Genomic DNA, 26241 nt, shown 5'->3' with positions numbered 1-26241 from the left:
AAATGGTCCAGTCATGGCCCCGTGAACCTTGCCTCACCTTGGTAAATGTAAAGCTTGTCATCTCCCTAATCTCAGGTTAGGTGAATTGGCCTTGCTAAATTGCCCCTTAGTGTCAGGTGGGTTACGTGGGGTTAGAAGGAGAGGGTCTGGGTGGTTTGTTGTTGGTGCAGGCTCAATGGGCTGAATGGCCTCCTTCTGCACTGTATGAGACTATGAGGAGATTCGCCCTAACCCTGGGTTCACTCCAGAAATGAGCACTGATTGACACAAGGGCATTTTGTATCCCCGCGTATATTCTTCATGAGCAACTCCATTGAAAGCCCTGAAAGTGCTTAAATGGTATGTTGATGTTGTGGGATGATTTAAGATGTGCGGGGTGGGGGGGGTGGTTTATGTGGAACATAAATACCAACATAGACCATTGAGGCGGAATGAACAGTTTCTTCCCCAATTGCGCTGTCTGTAATTCCAATCCTTGTAACGTCTTTGTCTGCACTTGGCCACAGAGCATTTAGAATCCATTTCATGGGTGGCCAATGGGTTCTTAAATATTTTACCATCACATGAATAATTATTTTTAGGAGGAGTAGCCCCATAATCCCTCATGGTGCAGTGGACTGGGACACCGCACAAAGAGGAAGACGTGGCTTTGATTCTCTGCAGTCTGCGAGGTAGCTCAATGCAGCAGAGTCATTGGGTGGGAATGCACCAGAACCACCTCCATGTGAGGGACTGTTGACCCCAAAGTTGCTGTTCAGGGCACTCTATTGGTTGAACAGCAAAAGCAGAGACCAAGAGCAAGTTCCTTTTGAACACAGTTGATGCAAGGCACACAGAGAGCAGATGAAAGAGAAAATTAGTTGGTGCAGATCCTGAACAGATGCTGCTTAGCATTTTAAAGCCCTGGCCTGGGTTGGAGTTGGTATTTATCAATTATGAAAAGGTCAGATTAAAAATATCCTGCAGTTTAATTATCCATAAGATCAGCATTATCCACAATTTAAGGTTAACCATATCCTCATGTACCAACTATCTCTAAAACTTCCTTATTCTATGCATATCCAACCTGACTGATAGCAACTTGCAAATGAGAGAAGGTAATTGCTCGGAGTGAGTGAAAATTAAAGTTTATTTATTAGTGTCACAAGGCTTACATCAACACTGCAATGAAGTTACCGTAAAAATCCCCTAGTTGTCACACTCCAGCGCCAGTGTTTGGGTACACTGAGGGAGAATTTAGCATGGCCAATGCATATAACCAGCACGTTTTTCGGACTGTGGGAGGAAAGTGGGGCACCCAGAGGAAACCCGGGGAGAACGTGTAGACTCCACACAGACAGTGACCCAAGCCGGCAATCGAACCCGGGTCCCTGGCGCTGTGAGGCAGCAGTGCCGCCAGAAACATGAGTGAATTGTAACAATGGTGCAGGGGGGCTGTGTTTCTTGGGGAAGATTTTAAGTTTTCTGTGGCAGTTATGTAATCCTTTAAATCTCTACCACAATGGTCCTTTTTAAACTTGCACTAGCTTTCTTGAGCAGAACAATGGGGAAGGGAACACACATTCTGTGCAAATACAATCCTCTTTCAATCCTCTTTTAAACAGCAGGGTGCATTCTCTGGAACTGGTTAATTGTTTCCCAAGGTCCTGAGCATATTGGAATTATTTCTTTCTGTGAAAGAGTGGAACAATACTGCTTAAAATCATGTTTATTTGCAGCTAATGGTCCACTGATGTTATTTTGTCTCTTACAGCCTGGCTCAGTGGTTTCACAGTGCTCCATCTCGGACCTGTCCTCAGTGTAGAATAAAGGTATTATCATTTCAAAATGCAGTTCCCAAGCAGTGTCTCTTCAGTGTCAGAGCATGTCGTGACTTCCAAATAGTTTAACTATGCAACCTCACCTGTGAACCCCCCTGGATCTCTGATCCAGTAACCTTCCAGAACTACTATCAGTAATTGCTCTGTAGAAAGTGCAGAGAAGATTTACTTAGTGTTGCCAGGCCTGGGGAATTGTAGTTACATGGAGAGTTTGGGTTATCTTCCTTGGAACAGAGAAGGCTGAGGGGTGACATGATTGAGCTATATAAAACTGAGGAGTGGATGTAGAGTAGACTGTTTCCCTTGGCAGAGAGTTCAAATACCAGGGTTCATAGATTCAAGCTAAGCGGCAGAAGGGTTAGAGGGAACATGAGGAAAAACTTCTTTCTGCAGAGTGTGGTGGGTGTCTGGAATTCGTTGTCTGAATTAGTGGTGGAGGCAGAGACCCTAATCTTGTTTAAAAACTACCTGGATCTGCATCTTAAGTGCTGTAACCTGCAGAGGTATGGGTTGAGTGCAGGCAGGTGGTATTAGAATAGACACTGGGTGTCTTTGGGTCAGCATGGACAAGACAGGCCAAATGGCCCCCTATTGTGCTGTATCATTTCTAACTCATCAAGGTTCCTTAGACAGCACCTTCAAAACCCTCGACTACAACCATCTAGAAGGACAAGGGCAGCAGATATACGGGAACACCACTATTCTGATTTGGAAATTTGCAGTTGCTGGATCAAAATCCCGGAACACTCTCCCTAATAGTGCTGTGGATGTACCTACACTTCAGGGATTGCAGCATTTCAAGAAGGCAGATTCAAGAAGGGGTAACTAAGGATGGGCAATAAATACTGGCCTCACTGGCGACATGCACATCCTGTAAACAAATTTTTAAAAACTTGTAAAGACAAAATACGCTCAGGCTGCAGCTACTCAGCAAGAGAAGAGGGCCTTAGCGGGAGAAGGCAGCAGAATGGGGATGAAAATTGTATCAGTCATGATTGAATGGCGGAGCAGACTTGATGGGCCGAATGGCCTATGTCTTATGGAAATGAAAGGCAAATGCAAAACACTGGATGCTGGAAATAACAGGAAATACTGGAATCACTCAACTGGGGAGAGAAAATAGAGTTAGTATTTCAGGCTGAAGACCTTTCGTTCAGGAAGTGAAATTGCCAGAGCAGTGGAGATGGGCAGAATGTACTCGCTTGACCTGCAGGTTCAGGATGTCCTGGTTTAAAGGGCAGGACTTGGAAACTGACTGGCTGTCTGCCTGCCTTGGTCATGATGTGGCTTGAAGAAACATAGGAGCAGGAGGAGGCCATTCAGCCCTTCAAGACTGCTCCACCATTCGTTATGATCATGAATGGGTTCGATTTCCAGCTTGGGTCACTGCCTGTGTGGCGTTTGCACATTCTCGCTGTGCCTGCGTGGGTTTCCTCCGGATGCTTCGGTTTCCCCCCTCAGTCCAGAGATGTGTGGGTTAGATGGATTGGCCATGCTAAATTGCCCAGTAGTGTCAGGAGACTAGTGAGGGTAAATGCATGGAGTTTTGGGGGTGGGGCCTGGGTGGAATTGTGATCGGTGCAGACTCAATGGGCTGAATAACCTCTTTCTGTGCTGTAGGGATTCTATGAACACCAATATCTGTTTTCATGCATTAAAAATCTTGCATCTGTTTAGACACTATCAGCTTTTTCCATGGTTAATTTCTCTCCATTTTTATCGTGGGAACTTTGTAACTTGTCATGATGTGCTTACTTTTCCACCAGTGAAGGAATAGCACCCATTTTAACTTCATATTTTCTTAACTAAGTTGCTATTCGACACCTGGAAGGTTAGAGTTTAAAATAAATGTAGTCACTAACTTCAGTCAAAAGAGTATTCCAAAAATAGTGTGCAAATAGCTAGCATAGGTGACTTCAAATCAATTTTACCGAGTTCTGATGAGTCATTTTCCTCTCTTCTGTACTGTAGCACAACCACTCTTTCCACCTCACACTAGGCATTTATCTCCCTACGCTGTCTACTTATGGATCAGCATTTATTTTTAAACAAAAAAAAAACACCTCCACTTTCCCAGAAAACTAAGGAAATTTGGCATGTCAGCTATGACTCTTACCAACTTTTACCGATGCACCGTAGAAAGCGTTCTTTCTGCTTGTATAACAGCTTGGTGTGGCTCCTGCTCTGACCAAAACCATAAGGAACCACAAAAGGTCGTGAATCATGCAAACCAACCTCCCATCCATTGACTCTGTCTTCACTTCCTGCTGCCTCGGCAAAGCAGTCAGCATAATTAAGGACCCCGCACACACTCCAGACATACTTTCTTCCACCTTGTGTCGAGAGAAAGATACAAAAGTCTGAGGTCAGGTGCCAACTGACTCAAGAACATCATCTTCCCTGCTGCCGTCAAACTTTTGAGTGGACCTACCTTGCATTAAATTGATCTTTCTCTACACCCTAGCTATGATGGTGACACATTCTGCACTCTCTCGTTTCTTTCGCTATGAACAGTATGTTTTGTATAGCGCGCAGAGAACAATACTTTTCACTGTGTACTAATACATGTGACAAAAATAAATCAAATCACTGCAGCGAAATGAGATGGGCTTGTTTTCTAACAGGTCAGTGCAAAACAAATCATCAACAAGCTGTTCTTTGATGTCGGTGAGAGTGAGCAGGTTTTGGATGCAGAAGCTCTCCAGGTAAGGTGGCTATTTTCTGGAAAAGCAGAAACTTTGTCCCGACAGTTCTGGTAACCTGGTCAAATTTCCCAGGACCACTCGTGTGGTGCTGCATCTTAACAAGACTCAAGTAATTTCCTGGTTTGTAACTGGAGACAATCAGGGGCATATTATACCTTGTAATTCTCTAAAATGGATATGAAATAATTTAAAGTGTGACTAACATCACTTTCGAATGATGCTTTAACTGAGGTGAAAGGGATGTTGTCACTTGGATCAGGATCAGTCACGTTCCTTTTTGAGTGACTATTCCAGAGTTTAAGAGCTATTTTGTTGAGGGATAATCCAGCAAATAGAGATGCTATCAGCTAAAAATAGTCACTTTTACTTTGTATAAGTGCATTCTAAAAAGTAATGGAATGGGATGTCATTGTGTTGTGACAGGACTGATGGAAGGACTGAGAAGAAGGGAAGACTTAGAGACTGAGAGAAACCTACAGAGCATTATGAAAAATTGCTTTGTTCTTCAGATCAATTCACTCTAGCTCAGTTCTGACTGGAATTTTCCAGGTGTACCCTGAGACATTCAGAACAATAAAGCAGTAAGCTTTTTTTTAATGCAAAAGAAAGCCATTTAGCATATCAAACCTGCATCAACGACAATTTCACCCAGACCCTTCCCCTGTAGCCCCACCTATTTACCCCCCTAAACCCCCTGACATTAAGGGACAATTTAACATGGCCAGTCCCACCTAACCTGCACATCTTTGGAGAAAACCCAAGTATCTGGAGGAAGAGTGGGTGGAAAGAATGTACAAATTCCACACAGACATTCACCTGAGACCAGAATCAAACCCAGGTTCTTGGTGCTGTGCAGCAGGAGTGCTAATCACTGCCACCATGCCGCTGTGATTTTAGGGAACACAACAAGCAGTTCATAATTGCCTTAATGATTCCAGAACAAGATTACCTGTATTCAGTGCAGTTTAGTTAATTTAATTTAGTTTGTTTTGCCACTGAATAAAGAACAAAGAAAAGTACAGCACAAGAACAAATCCTACAGCCCTGTAAGCCTGTGTCAATCATGATGCCCTAACTACATTACTCCTGCCCTTACTCGGTCCATATCCTTCTATTCCCTCCCTATTCATCTATCCATACAGATGCCTCTTGTATGTTGCTAATGTGCCTGCTTCCACCACTTCCTCTGGCAGCGCGTTCCAGGCGCCCACCAATTTCTGCGTGAAAAACATCCCTTGCAGATCTCCCTTAAACTTTCCCCCCCCCTCACCTTGAACCGTGCCCCTTGTAATTGACACTTCCACCCTGGGAAAAGGCTTCTGACTATCCACCCTGCCTATGCCCTCCTCATCTTGTAGACCTCAATCCTTTCTCCCTTCAGCCTCCATCGTTCCAGTGTCAGGTCATGTTAAAGGTCATCTGGTGCACCTTCACCATCAGCAGCTTTTTAAACTTTTCTTTCTTGGGATGTGAGCATCGCTGGCAAGGCCAGCATTTGTTGCCCATCTCTTCAACTGAGTGGCTTGCCAGGCCATTTCAGAAGACAGATAAGGGTCAACCTCATTTCTGTGGGTCTGGAGTCTCATGTAGGCCAGACCAGGTAAGGATGCAGAATTCCTCCCCAGACAGGAAGACCAGATAAGTTTTTACAACTATTGACCGCGACTTTATGGTCACCATTACTGAGGCTAGCTTCTCAAAGATGGAATCCCCCCCCCAGCGACTGTGAACTCATGTCCTGGAGCATTAGCCTGGGACTCTGAGTTACTACTCCAATGACATTCCCTTGATACCTCCATCTCTGTGTGTGTGTAGTTATTGGTGTTAATCAAGTAATAATTATTGCAAAATGACATTTAATGCTAGTACTGTCTAAAGGGGTGACAGGGAATGTTGTAAGTTTGTTTAAAAAAACTAAGTTGAATGGACATAAAAGCAAACTACCACAGATGCTGGAAATCTGAAATATCTCTGTAGTACATTGGAAAGACTCAGCAAGCTAGACAACATCTATATCTCAAGCCACTGACCTTTTGCCAGTGAGTTGCCAGGATTTTGAGTTCGTTCTGCTGAGAGATTGCTGTGTATGTTAGAAGGGACAACTTGACCAGAGGAAGTAGTGTTTCTTCTGCCACCCTTTGTGGGAGGGGTTCTGACACAACAGTTGTCGTTGCAGCTATGGCAATGAAATTATAGAATCATGGAATCCCTGAAGTGCTGAAGGAGGCCATTTGGCTTATCGGGTTTGCACCCAGGTCCTATTCCCGTAACCCACATATTTATCCCGCTAAACCCCCTGACACTAGGGTCAATTTATCATGGCCAAATAACCTAACCTGCACATCTTTGGCGTGTAGGAGGAAACCAGAGCACCCGGAGGAAACCCACAGAGACACAGGGAGAACATGCCAACTCCACACAGACAGTGACCCGAACCTAGAATCGAACCCAAGTCCCTGGTGCTGTGAGGCAGCAGTGCTAAGCACTGTGCCCCCTAACATGTTATGCCATTTTAAAACCATACACTTCAAAATCTTTTACTGTTCTTAATTGGAAGTTTGCTTTTGCCCAAAAAAGTAAATTATCTAAAAATTGAATTTCTATACAAAATTTTAATTTACATTCATGTTAATGATTTTAAGTTTATCATGTTTAAATGGCTAACTTCAAATTGGACTGTAAATTTGAATTCAAATCAAGTATACACTGTGGTATTATACTGTCAACACTTGTAATATTTTTAATAGGGGCAGCACGGTGGCACAGTGGTTCACTGCTGCCTCACAGTGCCAGGGAGCCAGGTTCAATTTCCAGCTTGGGTCACAGTCTGTGTGGAGTCTGCACATTCTCCCTGTTTCTGCGTGAATTTCCTCCAGATGCTTCAGTTTCCTTCCACTGTCCAAAGATGTGCTGGTCAGGTTGATTGGCCATGCTAAATTACCACTTGGTGTCATGGGAACTAGCAGGGTAAATAGGGCCTGGGTGGGATTGTTGTCGGTGTAGGCTCAATGGACCGAATGGCCTCCCTCTGCACTGTAGGGATTCTATGAATTGTTTTCTGTTTTCACAATTGATGTGTAAAAAGTGTTTACAATTTCTGTTTCTGTTCTGTGCTCTGTCTGTATCTCATTGAATCCATTTTAATTATGTGAATTTCTAGAATGAATTGGACAGAGCAAAGTCTCAGCTGTTGCAGAAAGGTAAGAACTTATTTCATCTTTTAATATGCTTTGCAGCTCAGTTACCATCAGAGTAAATTCAGTATCAAACAGGAGTTTAAGTCAAGTTCATTTATTAGTGTCACAAGTAGGCTTACGTTAACGCTGCAATGAACTTACTGTTAAAATCGCCTAGTCCCACACTCCGGTGTCTGTTCAGATACACTAAGGTAGAATTTAGCACGGCCAATGCATCTAACCAGTACGTCTTTCAGACTGTGGGAGGAAACGGGAGCACCTGGAGGAAACCCACGCAGACACAGGGAGAAAGTGCGGACTCCACACAGACAGTGACCCAAGCCAGAAATTGAACCTGAGTCCCTGGTGCTGTGAGGCAGCAGTGCTAACCACTGTGCTACCCCTGTGCCCTGTCAATTAGAATGGCCTTTAGTCAGGTTTATGCACCTGTGTTAGAATTTGCTGCCTATGATGCATTTGTTTTTATTCCCATGTTTAAAAAGTGGTTCCTAAATGTGCTGATCTTAAAAAAAGTTTTGTTATATAAAAAGAAGAAATAGTTTTGAATAAGAATTGTTCCATTCTTTACTCTACCTACATGAAGCTGACCAATAAAGGTATCAAGGTATAACTTGTGCACTGCATCAGACCACGGTTTGGTCGGTCTGTTCTGCGGCCAGTGTTGTCTTTGTAACTTCAATTTCAATTTCTTACATTTCAGTTACTCGTTGACAGGGTAGGTCGTGGAGTCATACTGCACAGAAAAGGCCCTTTAACCCATCGAGTCAGCACCAACAATATCTACCACACTCCCACTACGAAAGTAACCTCTAAGCTGCTGTCAGGGTAATCGGCTGCAGGGAGTTGCCCTCTGTCTGGCTAAAAGCAAAATACTGCGGGTGCTGGAATCTGAAACAAAAACAGAAAATGCTGGAAAATCGCAGTAGGTCTGACAGTATCTATGGAGAGAGAGTAGAGCCAGTGTTTCGAGTCAGGATGGCCCTTCGTCGGAGCCAGCTAGCATTGTAGGCAATCACAGATAAGGAAAGCTTTTTGGCCAATCATTCATCCACAATGAGCCTAAAATTCCCAATGTACTAACCTTTGTTTCTTCAATGGTTCCAGGAATTTCACCTTCTCCCCAGAGAGTGAAAATTCTACTTCTGGATGATTCCTCCTTTGTAGAAAATCTTCCTCATATCATTGCTAAATTTGCCTTTTACAGGTGTTTTTCCACTTGTCCTACTGGCACAATTTAATTTGAAGACGTTTTCCAGATTTTGTTTAATACCATTTAGAATTGCTTCTAATGTTATCTCTGATTTTATTCAAAACTAAGATCTCTGGTTTCTGCAGTCTTGTAACTGAGACCTCCTGAGATTGGAACCATCTTGTAACTCTTTGCCACATTTCATCCAAAGTCAGAATGCCACACAATGGCCAGAACTTCTGGTCATTGGGTTGTGGGGTGGCACGGTGGTTAGCATTGCTGCCTCACAGCTCCGGGGACCTGGGTTCAGTTCCTGGCTTGGGTCACTGTCTGTGTGGAGTTTGCACATTCTCCCCTTGTGTGTGTGGGTTTCCTCTGGATGCTCCAGTTTCCTCCCACAGTCCAAAGATGTGCAGGTTAGGCGCATTGGCCATGCTAAATTGTCTCTTAGCATCCCGGGATGCATCAGTTAGAGCGATTAGCGGGGATAAATATGTGGGGTTATGGGGATAGGGCGTAGGTTGGATTGTTGTCAGTGCAGGCTCAATGGGCCGAATGGCCTTCTGCACTGTAGGGTCTATGATCTGGTCAGCGTACTCAAGGTCTGATCTGATCCAGAGCACTAGGGTTTTAATCACGACTTCCTTTGATTTGTATTTCACTGCAAAATGTGGAATTTATGAACATTATCAATCCCTTATTGATTGAACACTCCTACAGCCTAATAAACTTTATTGGTAGCTATTTCAACACATTCACAATGCATGATGTCCATGATTTGTTCAAACCTGCAATGCTTCATGATGTTCTGCCCACTGGTATATTTATACAGCGCAGAAGATTACAAAAGATCACATCAGAACAAAGAAAATTATAGCACAAGAACAGGCCCTTCGGCCCTCCAAGCCTGCACCAACCACACTGCCCACCTTAACTAAAGCCCCCTACTTTTCCAGGGACCATATCTCTCTATTCCCATCCTATTTGTGTATTTGCCAAGACACCCTTTAAAAGTCACTACTGTATCTGCTTCCACTACTTCCTGTGGCAACGAGTTCCAGGCACCCACCACCCTCTATGTAAAGAAAAAACACTTGCCTGATACATCTCCTTTAAACAGGTCACTAGCCTGTCCAATGCACAGCAGTAAGTCTGCCCCAATTGAACCTATTTCTTCATCTGGATCCATCAGTGGAATCCTCAATTTGCTTTTTCCTCATGTCCCTCAAACTTCCTCTTAAATGCTCCTGTACTGTTCACTTCAGTGTTTGCATGGTTCATCCAGTTCAGTTTCTGGTCAGTTCTAACCCCTAAAAGGATATCAATAGATGATAACATGAGACAGGTTAATTGCCCTTTGAGTGATGCCAGTTGAGTGAGGAATGGTTTTTAGGACACTGGGAAAATTTCCTGCTGTCCTTTTGAATAGTTCCACAGAATATTTATGCCTATGTAAGCAGATCGATGGGGCCTAATCCCAAACACGACATTACGTTCAGCATCTCCTTAGTATCACTTTGTAATCTCCAGTTTGGGTGAGGCACTCAGATTTCCGTAAGGGGCTTGAACCTGCGACTGCTTGCTGGATATGTCACAGAATGAGTCTTTTATTAAAGTTCAAGTTACTGTGAACATAAGAACATAAGAAATAGGAGCAGGAGTAGGCCATCTAGCCCTTCGAGCCTGCCCCGCCATTCACTAAGATCATGGCTGATCTGTTGTGTCTCAGTTCCACCTTCCCGCCCTCTCCCCATAACCCTTAATCCCCTCGCCTATCAAAAACCTATCAACCCGCGCCTTAAATATATTTAGTGAGGCAGCCTCCACCACTTCAACGGGCAGAGAATTCCAGAGATTCACCATCCTTTGAGTGAAGAAGTTCCTCCTCAACTCTGTTCTAAACCGCGCACACACCCCCCCGCCCCCCCCCGCCCTTTATCTTGAGACTGTGCCCTCTAGTCCTACTGTCCTTTCTGAGCGGGAAGAGCCTCTCCACTTCTATCCTATCCATCCCATTCATCATCTTATACGTCTCAATGAGATCTCCCCTCATTCTTCTAAACTCTACCGAGTACAAGCCTAGTTTATTCAGCCTCTCCTCATAGTTCAATCCCCTCAACTCCGGTATCAGCCTAGTAAACCTCCTCTGCACTCCCTCCAAGGCCAAAATATCCTTGCATAAGTACGGCGACCAAAACTGCACACTACTCCAGCTGTGGCCTCACCAGTGCCCTGTACAGTTGCAGCAAGACCTCCCTACTTTTATATTCAATCCCCCTCGCTATGAAGGCCAGCATCCCATTCGCCTTCCTGACCACCTGCTGCACCTGCAGGCTGGGTTTTTGCGACTCATGCACAAGGACCCCGAGGTCCCTCTGCACCGTCGCATGCTGCAGTTTTTCGCCATGTAAGTAATAGTCCTTCCTACCATTATTCCTACCAAAGTGGACAACTTCACACTTGCCAACATTAAATTCCATTTGCCAGTTCCTGGCCCATTCGCCCAGCCTATCTAGATCCTTCTGCAGACTTTCCACACCCTCCACACGATTTGCCGTTCCACCAATCTTGGTGTCATCAGCAAATTTCGACACCATACACTCGGTTCCCTCCTCCAGATCATCTATATAAATGGTAAATAGCTGAAAATCCCCTAGTCACCACACTCCAGCGCCTGTTCAGGTACACGGAGAATTTAGCACAACCAGTGTCCCTAACCAGCACATCTTTTGGACTGTGGGAGAAAACCGGAGCACCCAGAGGAAACCCACACACACACAGAGAACATACAGACTCTGCACAGACAGTAACCCAAGCCGGGAATCAAACCCGGGCTCCTGGCGCTGTGAGGCATCAGTGCTAGCCATTGTGCTACCGTGACTCAGGCACTCTATTCACGATTGAGTTTATTGAAAGCACGAAGAAAGTGGTGGTGTTTGTCCCTAACCTGGTTGACCTGGTTTCAGAGAAAGAGAAGAAGGACCGCCAGTTAATCATTGATAAACTAAGAGACATCCTGGACGAACGCAACTCCAAAGTAGAGTCCATGACGAAGGAGCTGAGTGAGACAGAAATGCTATGCGCCACCCTCAAGGTAATTCATACCTTCAGCTCTCCAGTTGGACTGGGAAGCCACCTGTGTTCATGTATTCACCGGTGCACAATGCTGGCTTTACATTGCCCATGGCTTTTATATTTACAGAAGCAGATGCGGCACCTAGAACAGCAACAGGACGACTCCAAATCTGCAAAGGAAGAAGCACGAAGACTACGACAGAAATTGAAAACCTTAGAAAGGTGTGCTGAAACCAGAACTTGTATACAATAGAGTGTGCAGTTTTCTTTTTTATTAGTTACGTTTGATGTGCAGCGCAGAAATAGACCATTCGGCCCACCGGGTCTTTGTTGGCAAAACCAAAAGAGAAAATGCCAGAAAATCTCAGTAGGTCTGGCAGCATCTGTAAGGAGAGAAAAAAGAGCTGACGTTTCAAGTCCAGGTGACTCTTTGTCAAAGCTGTGCTTTGTTGCGCTTTGTCAAAGAACGACACAAGGAGAAGTTCACACAGCAAGTGGTTAGGGTTTGGAATGCACTGCCTGAGAATGTGGTGGAGGCAGGTTCAATTGAAACATTCAGAAGGGAATTAGACTGTCAGCCGAAAAAGGACCAATGTTCAGGACAGGGATGTGGAGGGGAAGGCGGGGGAATGGCACTAGTGAGTTGCTCATTCAGAGAGCTAGTGCAGACACAATGGACCATATGGCCTCCTGCACCGTAACAATTCTGTGATTATTGCTTCAGTGTTCCACATTCCGACTGAGATCCTGTGTTACCAATTGAGTTGATACAGAGGGAATCACTAAAAAATACAGAATCCCTACAGAGCAGAAGAGGCCATTTGGCCCATCGAGCCCATGCCGACTCTGACCCCGTACCTTACGCTGCCCTATCCCTGAAACTTCACACATTTATCATGGCTAATCCATCTAACCCACACCATCTCTGGGCACTAAGGGGCAATTTATCATGGCCAATCCACCTAATCCACACAACTTTGGAGCGTGGGAGGAAACTGGAGCACCCAGAGAAAACCCACGCAGACATGGGGCGAACGTGCAAGCTCCACACAGAGTGACCCAAACTGGGAATCGAACCTGGGTCCTTGGCATTATGAGATAGCAGTGTTAACCACTATGCCACCCTGAAGGATTAAATCATTGATCATTTTTGTTTAAAAAAACATTTACAGCTGTTCATGTGCCAGCACACCGCAGCAGAAATCTGGACAACATGCATTTATGCTGCACCTTTGATGCTGCTAAACATCCCAAAGCATTTCATAAGGGTGGCATCAGGCAGAAATTGACACTAAGTCACCGAGGAGATATTAAAGTAGATAAATTTTAAGGAGCTCCTTAATTTTCTCCACCTTATATTCCCCTCGGATGGGAATTCTAGAGCTTGGAAGCTTGGCAGCCGAAAGCACAGCCGTCGTGGTGAAGCAGTTTAAAATTTGGGAATGCTCAAGGAGCCAGAATTGGAGAATCACAGAAAGCTCCGAGGGTTCCCTTCTAAGTTAAAGTTTATTTATTAGTGCCACAAGTAGGCTTAAATTTACACTGCAATGAGTTTACTGTGAAAATCCCCTAGTCACCACACCCCGGTGCCTGTTCAGGGACACCGAGGGAGAATTTAGCATGACCATTGTACCTAACCAGCATGTCTTTGGACTGTGGGAGAAAACCAGAGCACCCGGAGGAAACCCACGCAGACACAGGGAGAAGTGCAGACTCCATGCAGACAGTGACCTAAGCTGGGAATCAAACCCGGGTCCCTGGCGCTGTGACGCAGCAGTGCTAACCACTGTGCTGCCCCTTGGGTTGTAGGGCTGAAGGAGATTACAGAGATTGGGAAAGGTGAGGCCACGTAGGGATATTAAATCAGGACGGGGATTTTAGATTCCAGGCGTTACTTGACCAGGTATCAATCTGGTTCAGAGAACACGGGTGATAGGTGTGTAGAACCTGGTATGAGTTAGAAGATGGGCAGCAGCGGTTAGAGCGATGAATTTAGTGAGTATGCAAGTATCCATAGACCAGAAATGTAAACGAAAATGAAGCAAAGCTTGAATTTTTCGTCCTAGTTGAGTCCTCCATTTCCGTGCAGTGCAGTTTGTGTGTTGACCACTGTGTGACATTTTGTCATCATACTGCTCATTCAGTTGAAGCCTGGATGACTTGGTGATGATCATAAAATGAAATGGCACAGCAGGAGTCCATTCAGCCCACTGTGCCTGAGCCAGAATAGGGGCCATCATTTGACAGTAGAAATAATCAGTTGTATATAGCCCTATAAAACAGTAAAGTGTGGATATATTTTGGATTATTTTCTGATTCAGCAGTTGCCACTTTGCAAACTTGTGTGGAGAAACACTGGGGAACATTTTTAAGGGAATTACCTTATAAAACAAAACAGCAATTTAACATAATAACATAGTGTTTTTAATAAATTGCAGAAATTACACAATATGCTTTTAGCCATTCAGAAGTGTTTCTTCACTAAGTGCAGCAATCTCAAGCGGCAGAAAGATGCCAATATAGCAAGGCCACGTAAGTCACCATCTTGTAAATTCAGATACGATAAAGTCTCAGAGGCATTGTGAACCTTTGTGCAAAACCGTGGAAGTGCCACAAATAGGTAGTTGTATCAGAGGAGTGGCATGGTTAGTGTTCTTTTTGATTTATTATTACAGCACAGGAATAGGCCCTTCGGCCCTATTTCATTGTCACATGTATTAACATATAGTGAAAAGTATTGTTTCTTACGTGCTATACAAAGCATACCGTTCATAGAGAAGGAAAGGAGAGAGTTCAGAATGTAGTGTTAGTCATAGTTAGGGTGTAGAGAAAGATCAACTTAGTGCAAGGTAGGTCCATTCAAAAGTCTGACAGCAGCAGGGAAGAAGCTGTTTTTGAGTTGGTTGGTATGTGACCTCAGATGTTTGTATCTTTTTCCCAATGAAAGAAGGCAGAAGAGAGAATGTCCGGGTTGCATGGGGTCCTTAATTATGCTGGCTGCTTTGCCGAGGGAGCAGCAAGTATAGACGGAGGCAATGGATGGGGCACTGGTTTGCATGATGGACTGGGCTACGTTCCCACCTCTTTGCAGTTTTTTGCAGTTTTGGTCAGAGCAGGAGCTATACCAAGCTGCGATAACAACCAGAAAGAATGCTTTCTATGGGGGAGTGCATCTGTAAAAGTTGGTGAGAGTTGTAGCAGACATAACAAATATGGCCAGGTTACTTATGGGCAGATTTCTTGTTCCCAGTTAGAACAAATATTTCAATTATATTTCTGTTTCTCACCAATTTTCTCTCCTCCCCATCTATCCCAAGACTTTAACTACTCGCTAGTGTCCATTCTGTCTGTTGGTATCTGGCACTGCACGTGTGATCCTTGAAGGTGGGTGCTGGCATCTTACTTGTCTTTCTCACCTGATGCCTCAACAGTGAGATTTGTAGTAAGGATTGTTTAAATTCAGGAGCACGTACTTCAACCACATATGTTATAGTTAAAATGCCCTCCGATCTAGGCGTCCTGTGACTGCATTTGTCACTCTGAATAACATTGGAGCTCAGCCCAACACAATGTGGACCAGGGTTCAAACTTGGGACCTGATCTGAGTGGCTCAATCACTCATCTGATAAAGCCAGGAAAGCTGCACGTCCTCCACATCTATCTGTGCTATTGATATTGCCGCACAAACGTGAGATCCTAACCCATCCAGCCTTTTGTTCTTGTCTCCAGCATTCAGGTACTGCTTCAAAGCCAGAGGCCGGAAGTGGAGGAGATGATCCGAGACATGGGAATAGGACAATCAGCAGTCGAACAGCTGTCCATTTACTGTGTATCCTTGAAAAAGTAAGCACAGCTGTTTTGTCTTCATGTATCAAAATAGTTTAATCCAGTGGGAGGGAAATCTCATCCCTTTGCAAGATCAGGTGTGTCCCAAGTCTGAGCAGACTCAATGCAATTCCTAGTGAATCCATAATATTCAAGTAGTATTATAGGTACAGGGATAGCTTCTTGATTGGTATGGGAATCAAAGGTTATGGGGGAAAGGCAGGAGAATGAGATTGAGAAACTTAAAGGCCACGATTGAATGGAAGAGCAGACTCAATGGGCTGATTGGCATAATTCTGCTCCTATATCTTATGATCTAGTTCGTTCTGCGTGGAAGGCACAGAAGTAACAGCTTAGCTAAAGCCAACATGGATAGTTGCTGCAGAAAGTCTCATCGTGGTTCAGTGGACAGTGCTCATCTGAAGTTGGGGTCAAGACAAATTTGAAGATGTTTCATTGTGTATCAAACTCCTGCTACAAACCGACTGGGAACATTTGTTGATGTGTGCAAAATATGTTGGGGGGTAGTGGGGGGATGAATTCCTTTGAACTTGTATTCATCCCCTTGATAAACAGAGTCAATTTGTAGGAACAGGGAATTCTGGGCACTGACTAAACTTGCCCCTAATAGCAAAATGGGACAGGGAAAACCAGAGCAACAACAGTAAGAGGATGCAGGCATATACCAGTAAAACCTCTTGCTTAACGTTATTGAATGTGTTCACCTCACTGTTTGCAGACTAGGATTGCCTTGATCTTTAACAACAACTAATCTCATGCTCACAGAATCAGAGGTTTACAGCATGGAAATGGGCCCAACTTGTCCATGCTACCCTTTTTTTAACCACTAAGCTAGTCCCAATTGCCCGTATTTGGCCCATATCCCTCTATACCCGTCTTACCCATGTAATTGTGTAAACGCTTTTTAAAAGACAAAATTGTATCTGCCTCTACTACTACCTCTGGCAGCTTGTTCCAGATACTCACCACTCTGTGTGAGAAAATTGCCTGTCTGGACCCTTTTGTATCTCTCCTCTCTCACCTTAAACCTATACCCTCTAGTTTTAGACTCCCCAACCTTTGGGAAAAAATATTGACTATCTGACTGATCTGTGCCGTTCATTATTTTATAGACCCCTATAAAATCATCCCTCAGCCTCCAACGTTCCAGAGGAAAAAATCCCAGTCTATCCAGCCTCTCCTTGTCACTCAAACTATCAAGTCACAGTAGCATCCTAGTAAATCTTTTCTGCACTCTTTCTAGTTTAATAATAGGGTGACCAGAATCTCACAAGAGTGTGAGTGACATAAAAGTAATTTCTTCAAACTTATAATGTGGAGATGCCAGTGTTGGACTGGGGTGAAGCATACCTGACGAAGGAGGAGTGCTCCAAAAGCTCGTGATTTTCAAATAACCTGATCTCATATGACCTCTCATAATTCAGAAGAATGAGGGGAGCTCTTACAGAAACATATAAGATTATGAAGGGTAACAGTAAAATAGAAGCAGGGAAGTTGTTTCCACTGGGAGGTGAAACCAGAACTAGGGGGCATGGCCTCAAAATAAGGGGAAGCAGATTTAGGATTGAGTTGAGGAAGAACTTCTTCATCCAAATGGTTGTGAATCTGTGGAATTTCCCACCCAGCGAAGCAGTTGAGGCTGTCTCATTGAATGTTTTTAAGACAAGGACAAATAAATTTTTGAACAGTAAAGGAATCACCGGTTATGGTGAGCGGGCAGGTAAGTGGAGCCAAGTCCACAAAAAAGATTAGCCATAATCTTATTGAATGACAGAGCAGGCTTGAGGGGCCAGGTGGCCTACTACTGCTCCTAATTCTTATGTTCAAATTTATAGCGCTTATAAAGTTCATTTATTAGTCACATGTAAGGCTTACATTAACACTGCAATGAGGTTACCGTGAAAATCCCTTACTCACCACATTCCAACGCCTATTCAAGTCAATGCACCTAACCAGCACGTTTTTCAGATTGTGGGAGGAAACCAGAGTACCCGGAGGAAACCCACTGCAGACAGTAACCTAAGCCAGGAATCGAACCCAGGCCCCTGGCGCTGTGAGGCAGCAGTGCTAACCGCTATGTCATCATGCTGTACTTGTTCCCTAGTTACCAAAATTTAGAGGTTTGGGCTGAAAGAATTGCAACTTAAAGAAGCGGCAAATTGTTTTGTCAAGTGAATCTATATTTTTTCCTGATTAAATGTTTGTTATTGTGGGTTACATAGACCATTATACATTCAGTCATTTTAAACTCTGCAGTCAAGTTGCAATATTTGGCAATTAACAAAAGCAATGTGAAGTCGCTCCCCTCGTGAATCATTGAACTAAGCTTTCATCATGTGTCACTCCCCAAGTGCAGTTTAAATGTGCAATAACTTAAAATATATGTGCACTTTGAGAATGGAATTAATCCAGTTGCTCAATGCTTTTCGAAAATATTTCTCAGAGAAATTTTTCATGGTCCAAATGTGGTTTTAAAAAAAAGTGTATTCACTGAAGCCTTTCCACATTAACCAAATGTTGCAATTAAAGTAACACCACAATTAGCAATGCAATAAAGCTTATCAATTTATATTTGAGACTAAGCATTCTAAAGCATAAATTAATATGTGCAATATTTTCTGTAATTTGGGCCGCAGAAGAGCATTAAATGTATGAAAAGAGTGATTGGTGCGTTCTTGCATGTTTTATCAGGAACTCTACTGAAATAAAGAGAGATTTGTTCAGGAAATGCTTTCAATACAGCGACAGACATAATTACTGGAAAATCAATATTCCTTACACAGACTGTGAAAATACCTCTGAATTAGATTACCTGTCTCAATTAGCGTGCCAGGGAATCATTCACAATGCATACTGGCCATTGAATCTCTCGTTTGACTTGACAACTGCAAAGTACCTGCAAAATCATTGTTGATTGCGGGGATGTTGACATCTATTCTACGGCTTCAACTTGAGCAAAGAATAAATGACGCCTGTATTCTTAAATAATTTTCTTTGTCTGTTTAATTCCCTTTCGGAGTTTTTCATAATGTTTAGATTTTGTGAAGAAAATTGAAACATTGGCCGTGAATGTAGAGCTGAAATAACTTTGGTCACTGAATAACAATAACTTGTACTTTTATAGCATCTTTAACCGAATAAAGCATCCCAAGGTGCTTCACAGGAGCATTATAAAACAAAATGGTGACACAGTGGTTAGCACTGCTGCCTCTCAGCCCCAGGGACCCAGGTTCGATTCCGACCTTGGGTGACGATCTTCTGCACGAAGTTTGTACATTCTCCCCACGTATTCGTGGGTTTCCTCCGGATGCTCCGATTTCCTCCCACAGTCCAAAGATGTGCTGGTTAGATGGATTGGCAGAATTGCCCCTTAGCGTCCCAATGTGTGTAGGTTAGTGGGATTAGTGGCATCAATATGGGATAGGATGGGCGGAGTGGGGCTGGGTAAGATGCTCTGAGAGTCATAGAATCCTCAGAGTAGAAGGAGGCCATTCAGCCCATTGAGTCTGCACCAACTATAATCCTGCCCAGGCCCTATCCCCATAATCCCTTGCATTTACTTTAGCTTGTCCCCCTGATGCTAAAGGGCAACTTTAGCATTGTCAATCCACTTAACCCACACATCTTTGGACTGTGGGAGGAAACCGCAGTACCCGGAGGGAACCTACACAAACAGGGAGAATTTTGCAAGCTCCACACAAACGGTGACCCAAGCCGGGAATCGAACCCGGGCCCCTGGTGCTGTGAGGCAGAAGTGCTAACCGCTGTGCCACCAAATCAGTGCAGACTCAGTGGACTGAATGGCATCCTTCCACACTGTAGGGATTCTATGAAGGGACAACACCAAACTCTATCAGAAGATATCAGGCCAAATGACCATATGTTTGGCCAAAGGGATAAGGTTTGAGGAAGAGAGGCAGCGCAGAGCAAGGTGTGATTTCCAGAACTTGGGGCCTAGACAGCTAAATGCGAGGTGACCTACTGGGGAGTGACAGTAATGGGGTTTGCTCAAGAAGTCAAAATTGGAAGAGCGCCGGATATGGAGCTGGAGGAACTTGCAGAGATGGGGAGGGAACCAGGCCATTAGAGGAATTTGTAGAGCCAGTTTAGATCGGCAAGCACAGGAAAACAGGATTTGGTGTGAGTTTAGCCTTGGACAGCGAGTTTTGGGTAACCTTTACACAGGATAGAATATGGGAGAGCACCAGGAGTGCAATGGAATGGTCAAGCGCAGGCATGAGTGAGGGTTTCAGCAGCCGATGAACTGAGACAGGTGGTGATACAGAATTAGAATAGGTGGCCTTAGTGATGGCGTGAATATGTAATCAGAAGCCCATTCTGGGGTCATGTACAACACCAGTGTTGCAAAGAAATTGTTTATTCTTGGACTGTTCCCAGGGAGAGGGATGGCGTCGGTCTTTGGTTTCCAATCTCGCTTTCAAACCGATGACTTCAGTCTTGCTGATATTTAATTGGTGAAAACAGTGCAGTTGAATTATTCACACTAATACGCCATTGAAGTTCAAGAATAACTTCCTCATTCCTACCTGTCCCGCTACATTTCTTTGTATCACCTGCAAACTTAGCAACAGTGCCTTTAGTTGTTGTATATTGTGAAAAGCTGCAGTCCCAGCAGTGACCCTCGAGGCACACCACTAGTCACCGGCTGCCATCCTGAAAAAAGACCCCCTTATCCCCACTCTCTGCCTTTTGCCAGTCAGCCAATCCCCTATCCATGCCAGGATCGCACCCTTAACACCATGCGCTTTCAACTTACTTAACAGTCTCCCATGCGGCACCTTTTCAAAGCTCTTTTGGAAATCTAAATGAATCACGTCATCACGATCATGACTGATTGTCCAACTCGATAGCCTAATCCTGCTTTCTCCACACAACTTTTGATATCGTTCACCCCCAGTCCTATATCCAGCCACCTCTTGAATACATTCAATGTTTTGGCATCAACTACTTCCTGTGGTAATAAATTCCAGAACGCTAGAACAAATACTTTACCCTGACTCTCTGCTTACCGTCTTGAAGTCGGCTTATAACCAATCCTGTCTCAGCATTAGCATTGCATTTTCCAACTGAGTTACTGGTTGAAGACATGAATTTTTTTTTTAAATAATCCACCTATGTTGGTGCAGGCAGAGATCACCAGCCTGCCTTCTGCCACTGCATCTGACTTGAATAGCTGAGAAATTTGTTGTATGTTATTTGCAATAAAATGTAACCTTGATGAATCAGGACCTTGAGGTCCAGGTGGCATTCCACACTGTCTCACCTTGCCACTGTTTAACCTGTCCCACAGGGAGTATGAAAACCTGAAGGAGACATTTAAATCATCCGTTGACATGTCTGAGAAGCTCAAAAGGGAACACTTTGTTACCACCTGCAAGGTTAGTATTACATCAGTAATCGAACCATTTTAAGCTTCAATCACTCCTTACTTTCGATCACCCTTGGGTCATTACAGGTTTAAAAAATGAACTACAAGCATTCCAGTTTTTAAAGGTGCTTTAACAAAAATCTAACCAGGTCCCTGGTGCTGTGAGGCGGCAGTGTTGACCACTGTGTCACTTCAGTGATGTCTCTAATTCATGGAGTGGGCAGGATTTCGTTCCATGTTCAAAATGGGTACTCTGGGTGTTAATTGGGTTGCTGCACCAGTACTTTGACAGTGAATCCAGTGATTTGGCTAGAAGGATATATCATAGGGTTAGCTAAAGTTAGGGTGGCACACTGGTTGGCACTGCTGCGTCTCAATAGCAGTAACAATGGGTTAAGTGTGGGTCACTGAATCTGTAACACTAAGTGCTACAATCTTGTCAATTAGCGTCTCAGTTCCAGGGATCCGAGTTCGATTCCCAGCTTGGATCACTGTCTGTGTGGAGTTTGCACATTCTCCTCGTGTCTGTGTGGGTTTTCTCCAGGTGATCCAGTTTCCTCCCACAGTCCAAAGATGTGCGGGTTAGGTGGATTGGCCATGCTAAGTTTCTTATAATGTCAGGGGAATTAGCAGGGTAAATACATGGATTGGGATTGTGGTTGGTGCAGACTCAATGGACCAAACGGCCTCCTTCTGCACTGTAGGGATTCCATGGTTCTATGAAGAAGGTGGGAGGAGGTTTGAGTGGTACATGAACGCTGACATCGACCAGTTGGGCCTGGTTCTGTGCTGTAAATTCTGTAAAACAAATCCACGAATACAGGGAAAGCAGCTGCTTTGGATTCCTCAGTGCTGCCAATGGTGGGAGAACAAGCTGGTGCCATCACATATACTTTCAGGAAACAAATTATCACAATGGGTTAAGTATGGGTCACTGAATCTGTAACACTAAGTGCTACAATCTTGTCAATTTGTGTGCTGCTCAAAACAAAAGGCACAAATTGGTGTGGGTGGGAGACAATAAAATTAATTTGTCAATAAAAATCTTTCTTATTATTTGATTTGCGATCTTGTTTCCTGCTGGGGTTAATTGCGTCCCGCTCAGTGGGCACATCTGAAAAGGTTATTGGAGAGTAGCGTCACAGTGGCTTCTCCCTAATTGGACAAGAGTGGAGTAGCTTCCAATGTGTTTAGTGATGTTGAATTGATCAGATAGACAGAGGCCGAGACACACCATGATGAGGAGGAGAGGGTGTTCACTGTCCCATTCGCCACTCCCGCATCCTCCCCACCCACCAAGCAACCAAGCCCAGTCCTCCTCTCTCCGCAGAGCCCTAGTGTTGGGAAGCAGAGGTCATTTTAAGTGACCTATGTTTGCACTGTCGCATGTGAGAAATAAGGGATAGATTTAAGTGAGTTTAATTTGGTGCTTCTGTGTAAGAAAGGGTAAAACTCTGGTTGGATTCATGTGAAACAAAAGTGCATGCATGTATGGGAGTGAGATTTGGTTTTATTTTAAACTCTCCACTGTGCTTAAAAAGTTTACAATGTGTAAAGCAAACACAAGCTTAAAGAAAGATGTTGCTTGTCAACCAGGGGCCACATTTTAATTCGGAAAGATCTTTTGAGTTAAGTTAAAACTAGGGGAATTTCACAGTAACTTCATTGCAGTATTAATGTAAGCCTTACTTGTGACTAATAAATAAATTTTAAAACTAAACCGGACCCAAGGCAGCTAGTTAGTGAGACAGCAGCTCTGTTAGAAGCAGAACAATGGAGTAACAGGCAAGGAAACAAGTCCCAGAAACTAAAGAATTTTATTTGTTGCTTATTTATTTATTATTGTCACATGTATCGGGATATAGTGAAAAGTATTGTTTCTTGCACACAATATAGACAAAGCATACTGTTCATAGAGAAGGAAAGGAGAGAGTGCAGAATGTAGAGTCACAGTCATAGCTAGGGTGTAGAGAAAGACTAATTTAGTGCAAGGTAGGTCCATTCAAAAGTCTGATGGCAGCAGGGCTCGAGTTGGTTGGTACGTGATCTCAAACTTCTGTATCTTTTTCCCGATAGAAGAAGATGGAAGAGAGAATGTCTGTGTGTATGGTGTCCTTAATTTTGCATCAGACTGGGATGTATCTGACCACAGTTGGCTCTTGGTTTACAGGGATTATGTATTTATTGAAACCATTATAGCTTAAGATATGTTGTAAACTGTGTTATCCTTAAAATCTGCGTATATTTGTGATGATAAGTGGGAGTGAAGGAGTATTGTATTATAGTGAAACTTTTCACATTTAATGAATGTTTTTCTCTGTTATTTAAAACCTAATTGGCAATCCTGTGACTCTGTTCAACACCATCATCATCATTATGCTTACAGTGCAGAATGAGGCCATTCAGCCCATCGAGCCTGCACTGATGACAATCCCACCCAAGGCCCTATTCCTGTAGCTCCCCATTTTTATCCTTCTAGTTCATCTGACACTAAGGGGCAATTCAGCATGGCTAATCTACCTAACCCACACATCTTTGGAGTGTGGCAGAAAATCGGAGCACCCGAGGGAAAAACGGGGAGAATGTGCAAACTCCACACAGTGAGCCGAAGCCGGAATTGAACCTGGGCCCTTGGTGCTGTGAGACAACAATGCTAACTACTGTGCCACCCGCATTCATCCTTGTTTTCTAAAAATCAGTAAATGTTACGGTCTTTTGAGCCAGGATTCCATTCTGGGACCTTCCCACCTAGCAGTCGCATCAACGAGGATACATCCCAACCAATTGCCGAGGACTCGAGGGTCCCTAATTGTGGCTTTCATGCCCAGCAACCAGCAAGACTGGCTGCTGAAGGGTAGTAAATGGAAGTAAGAATGATAGCAGCCCTGCTGTTAAAACCAGAATTACCTTTGCATTCCCAGCCTTTCCAAAATCCTCTGCCCACCCCAGTCTCCCTCCCTCACGCCCTCTCCTGAAAATAAATAATCAGGAGCGTCTAAAGTTTAGAAGGAGAAATATTTGGGATTTTTTTTGAAGCAAGTCTTGTTGAGCCAGAAATTGACTGGTATGGCGTATCGAATGGACTGCCAGGGCAGAGAAGGCGCAGAGTTTGTTGACACGCACACGTAGCTCTAAGCACCAGCCATGATAGCTGAGAAATGGCTGATGGCATTTTGTGTGCCTCTTCCCACAGCAGCAAACAGCTGCTGGTCAGGAGAGCCCTGGGACAAGATAGCTACTCTCACATGCTGGCCTTCAAAGTACATGGCCCTTGAAGCCTCTCAGCAATGATATCTGCGTTGTCCTGTTGAGACGACTTGAGCTTGGGAGGTTTGAAAAGGACTGTTTTCAATTTTGCTTCTTTGTGGATGATGATTAAATCAGAATGACAGGATCAGTGACTGAAATATTTGAGAATGTGGATTGAATTTTACTATCAGCCGCTGAGACTTCATGGTTAATCTCCTGTGTTGTCCAGGAAGACAATATTGCCGTAAGCCATCACTGCTGTGATGAGTTAACATCTTTGATTCCCCCCTCCTTCGTATCCTTATTTAATCTTTTGTGGTTGTGTTGCTCTGTCCCCATCGATGTGACATTGTAAATTTATGGAATGTAAGCTAATCTGAAGCTGTCTTTTCTGTTCTGTTTAGTTGGAAAAAAGCATGTCACAGCTGGAGAAAGTTAAAGAAGAGCTTCGGGCATCGCAGGAGGATGTGCGAAATGCAGACAAAGAGATTATGGTACGTCTGTCTTGAGTGCAAATTTACCCAGTGCAGAGGAGCCGATTCCTGCTCAGCTCCATTTTCAATGCTTTATTTTGCCGTATCTTTGTCCAGTCCTTTTTGGGGAACAGGGAAGTCTGAAATTCCGCAAAACCTTTTAAAATGTATTTATTAGTGTCACAAGTAGGCTTACATTAACACTGCAATGGAGCTACTGTGAAAATCCCTGAGTTGTCACACTCCAGTATCTGTTCGGCTACGCTGAGGGAGAATTTAGCGTGGCCAGTGTACCTAACCAGCATGTCTTTCCAACTGTGGGAGGAAACCCATACACACGGGGAGAACGTGCAGACTCCGCACAGACAGGGACCCAAAGCCGGAATTGAACCTGGATCCCTGGCACTGTGAGGCAGCAGTGCTAACCACTGTGCCACGGTGTCGCCACCTGTTCAAAGCATCCCCGAGGATGGAAGTTATGTGGGTAAAATTACATCATTTGGATATGTTTCTGCATATTTCAGAGGTGCCCAGGGACCCAGGTTCGATTCCTGGCTCAGCTCCCACCCTGTGCGGAGTCTGCACGTTCACCCTGTGTCTGCGTGGGTTTCTTCCGGGTGCTCCGCTTTCCTCCCACAGTCTGAAAGACGTGTTGGTTAGATGCATTGGCCGTGCTAAATTCTCCCTCGGTGTAGCCGAACAGGCGGCGGAGTGTGGCAACTAGGGGATTTTGACAGTAACTTCATTGCGGTATTAATATAAGCCTAATTGTGACATTAATAAATAAACTTCAGAGCAACCCAAGTATGAAAGTTACTTTAGGTGAAATGACACCAGGTGGGATAAGTTTCCACACATTTCTGGCTTTTGACTTGCACGTTCTCGGGTGTAATTGATGTTAACAGTGCTTATAATGTGCTAAATTAGCACTTGAGGAGTTAAATTCACAGACAGCTGGGCTGCAGTTGTCTATTAGAATCCAGGTGGGATGTTTGATTCAGCCTGCTGGAGACAATGAAAGATTGTTTGACATTTTCGTGATTGGAGTTCTAGCGATTGTGAACAGCTAATTGATTTCAGCAAGATTCATTGTCAAATTAGGCTGGCAGGTTACTCTCATGAGTGGGAGGCACTCAATTTACTTAAAGCCCAAAACTGCAGTCAGAATTAAAAATGGATGGCCGTGAGGGCAGCCTAGATTCATCAAGTAAAATGTTCCAGTTGGGGGGAGGCGTGTTTATTTTTACTCACTAGTTGAAGGCAAATTTCTGCATCTGAACTAAGAGAATTCAATCATA

At 44.0% G+C, this 26241-nt stretch overlaps 1 protein-coding gene across 1 annotated transcript in view; it reads left to right on the top strand.

The window, feature by feature from the left end:
* traip (TRAF-interacting protein) overlaps positions 1–26241 on the top strand; it is a 44942-nt gene that overhangs the window by 829 nt on the left and 17872 nt on the right. Inside the window, exons 2-9 of the mRNA XM_080181380.1 lie at positions 1754–1811; positions 4445–4525; positions 7686–7725; positions 11878–12005; positions 12114–12208; positions 15716–15829; positions 21144–21231; positions 24875–24964. Of these exons, the coding sequence (XP_080037506.1) occupies positions 1754–1811; positions 4445–4525; positions 7686–7725; positions 11878–12005; positions 12114–12208; positions 15716–15829; positions 21144–21231; positions 24875–24964 (694 nt within the window). The remainder of the gene's footprint in view (positions 1–1753; positions 1812–4444; positions 4526–7685; positions 7726–11877; positions 12006–12113; positions 12209–15715; positions 15830–21143; positions 21232–24874; positions 24965–26241) is intronic.

The sequence above is a fragment of the Carcharhinus amblyrhynchos genome, chromosome 3, assembly GCF_965287045.1.
Source record: "Carcharhinus amblyrhynchos chromosome 3, sCarAmb.v2.hapA, whole genome shotgun sequence".
Lineage (NCBI taxonomy): Eukaryota > Metazoa > Chordata > Chondrichthyes > Carcharhiniformes > Carcharhinidae > Carcharhinus > Carcharhinus amblyrhynchos.
This window is presented reverse-complemented; position numbering and strand designations above follow the sequence as displayed.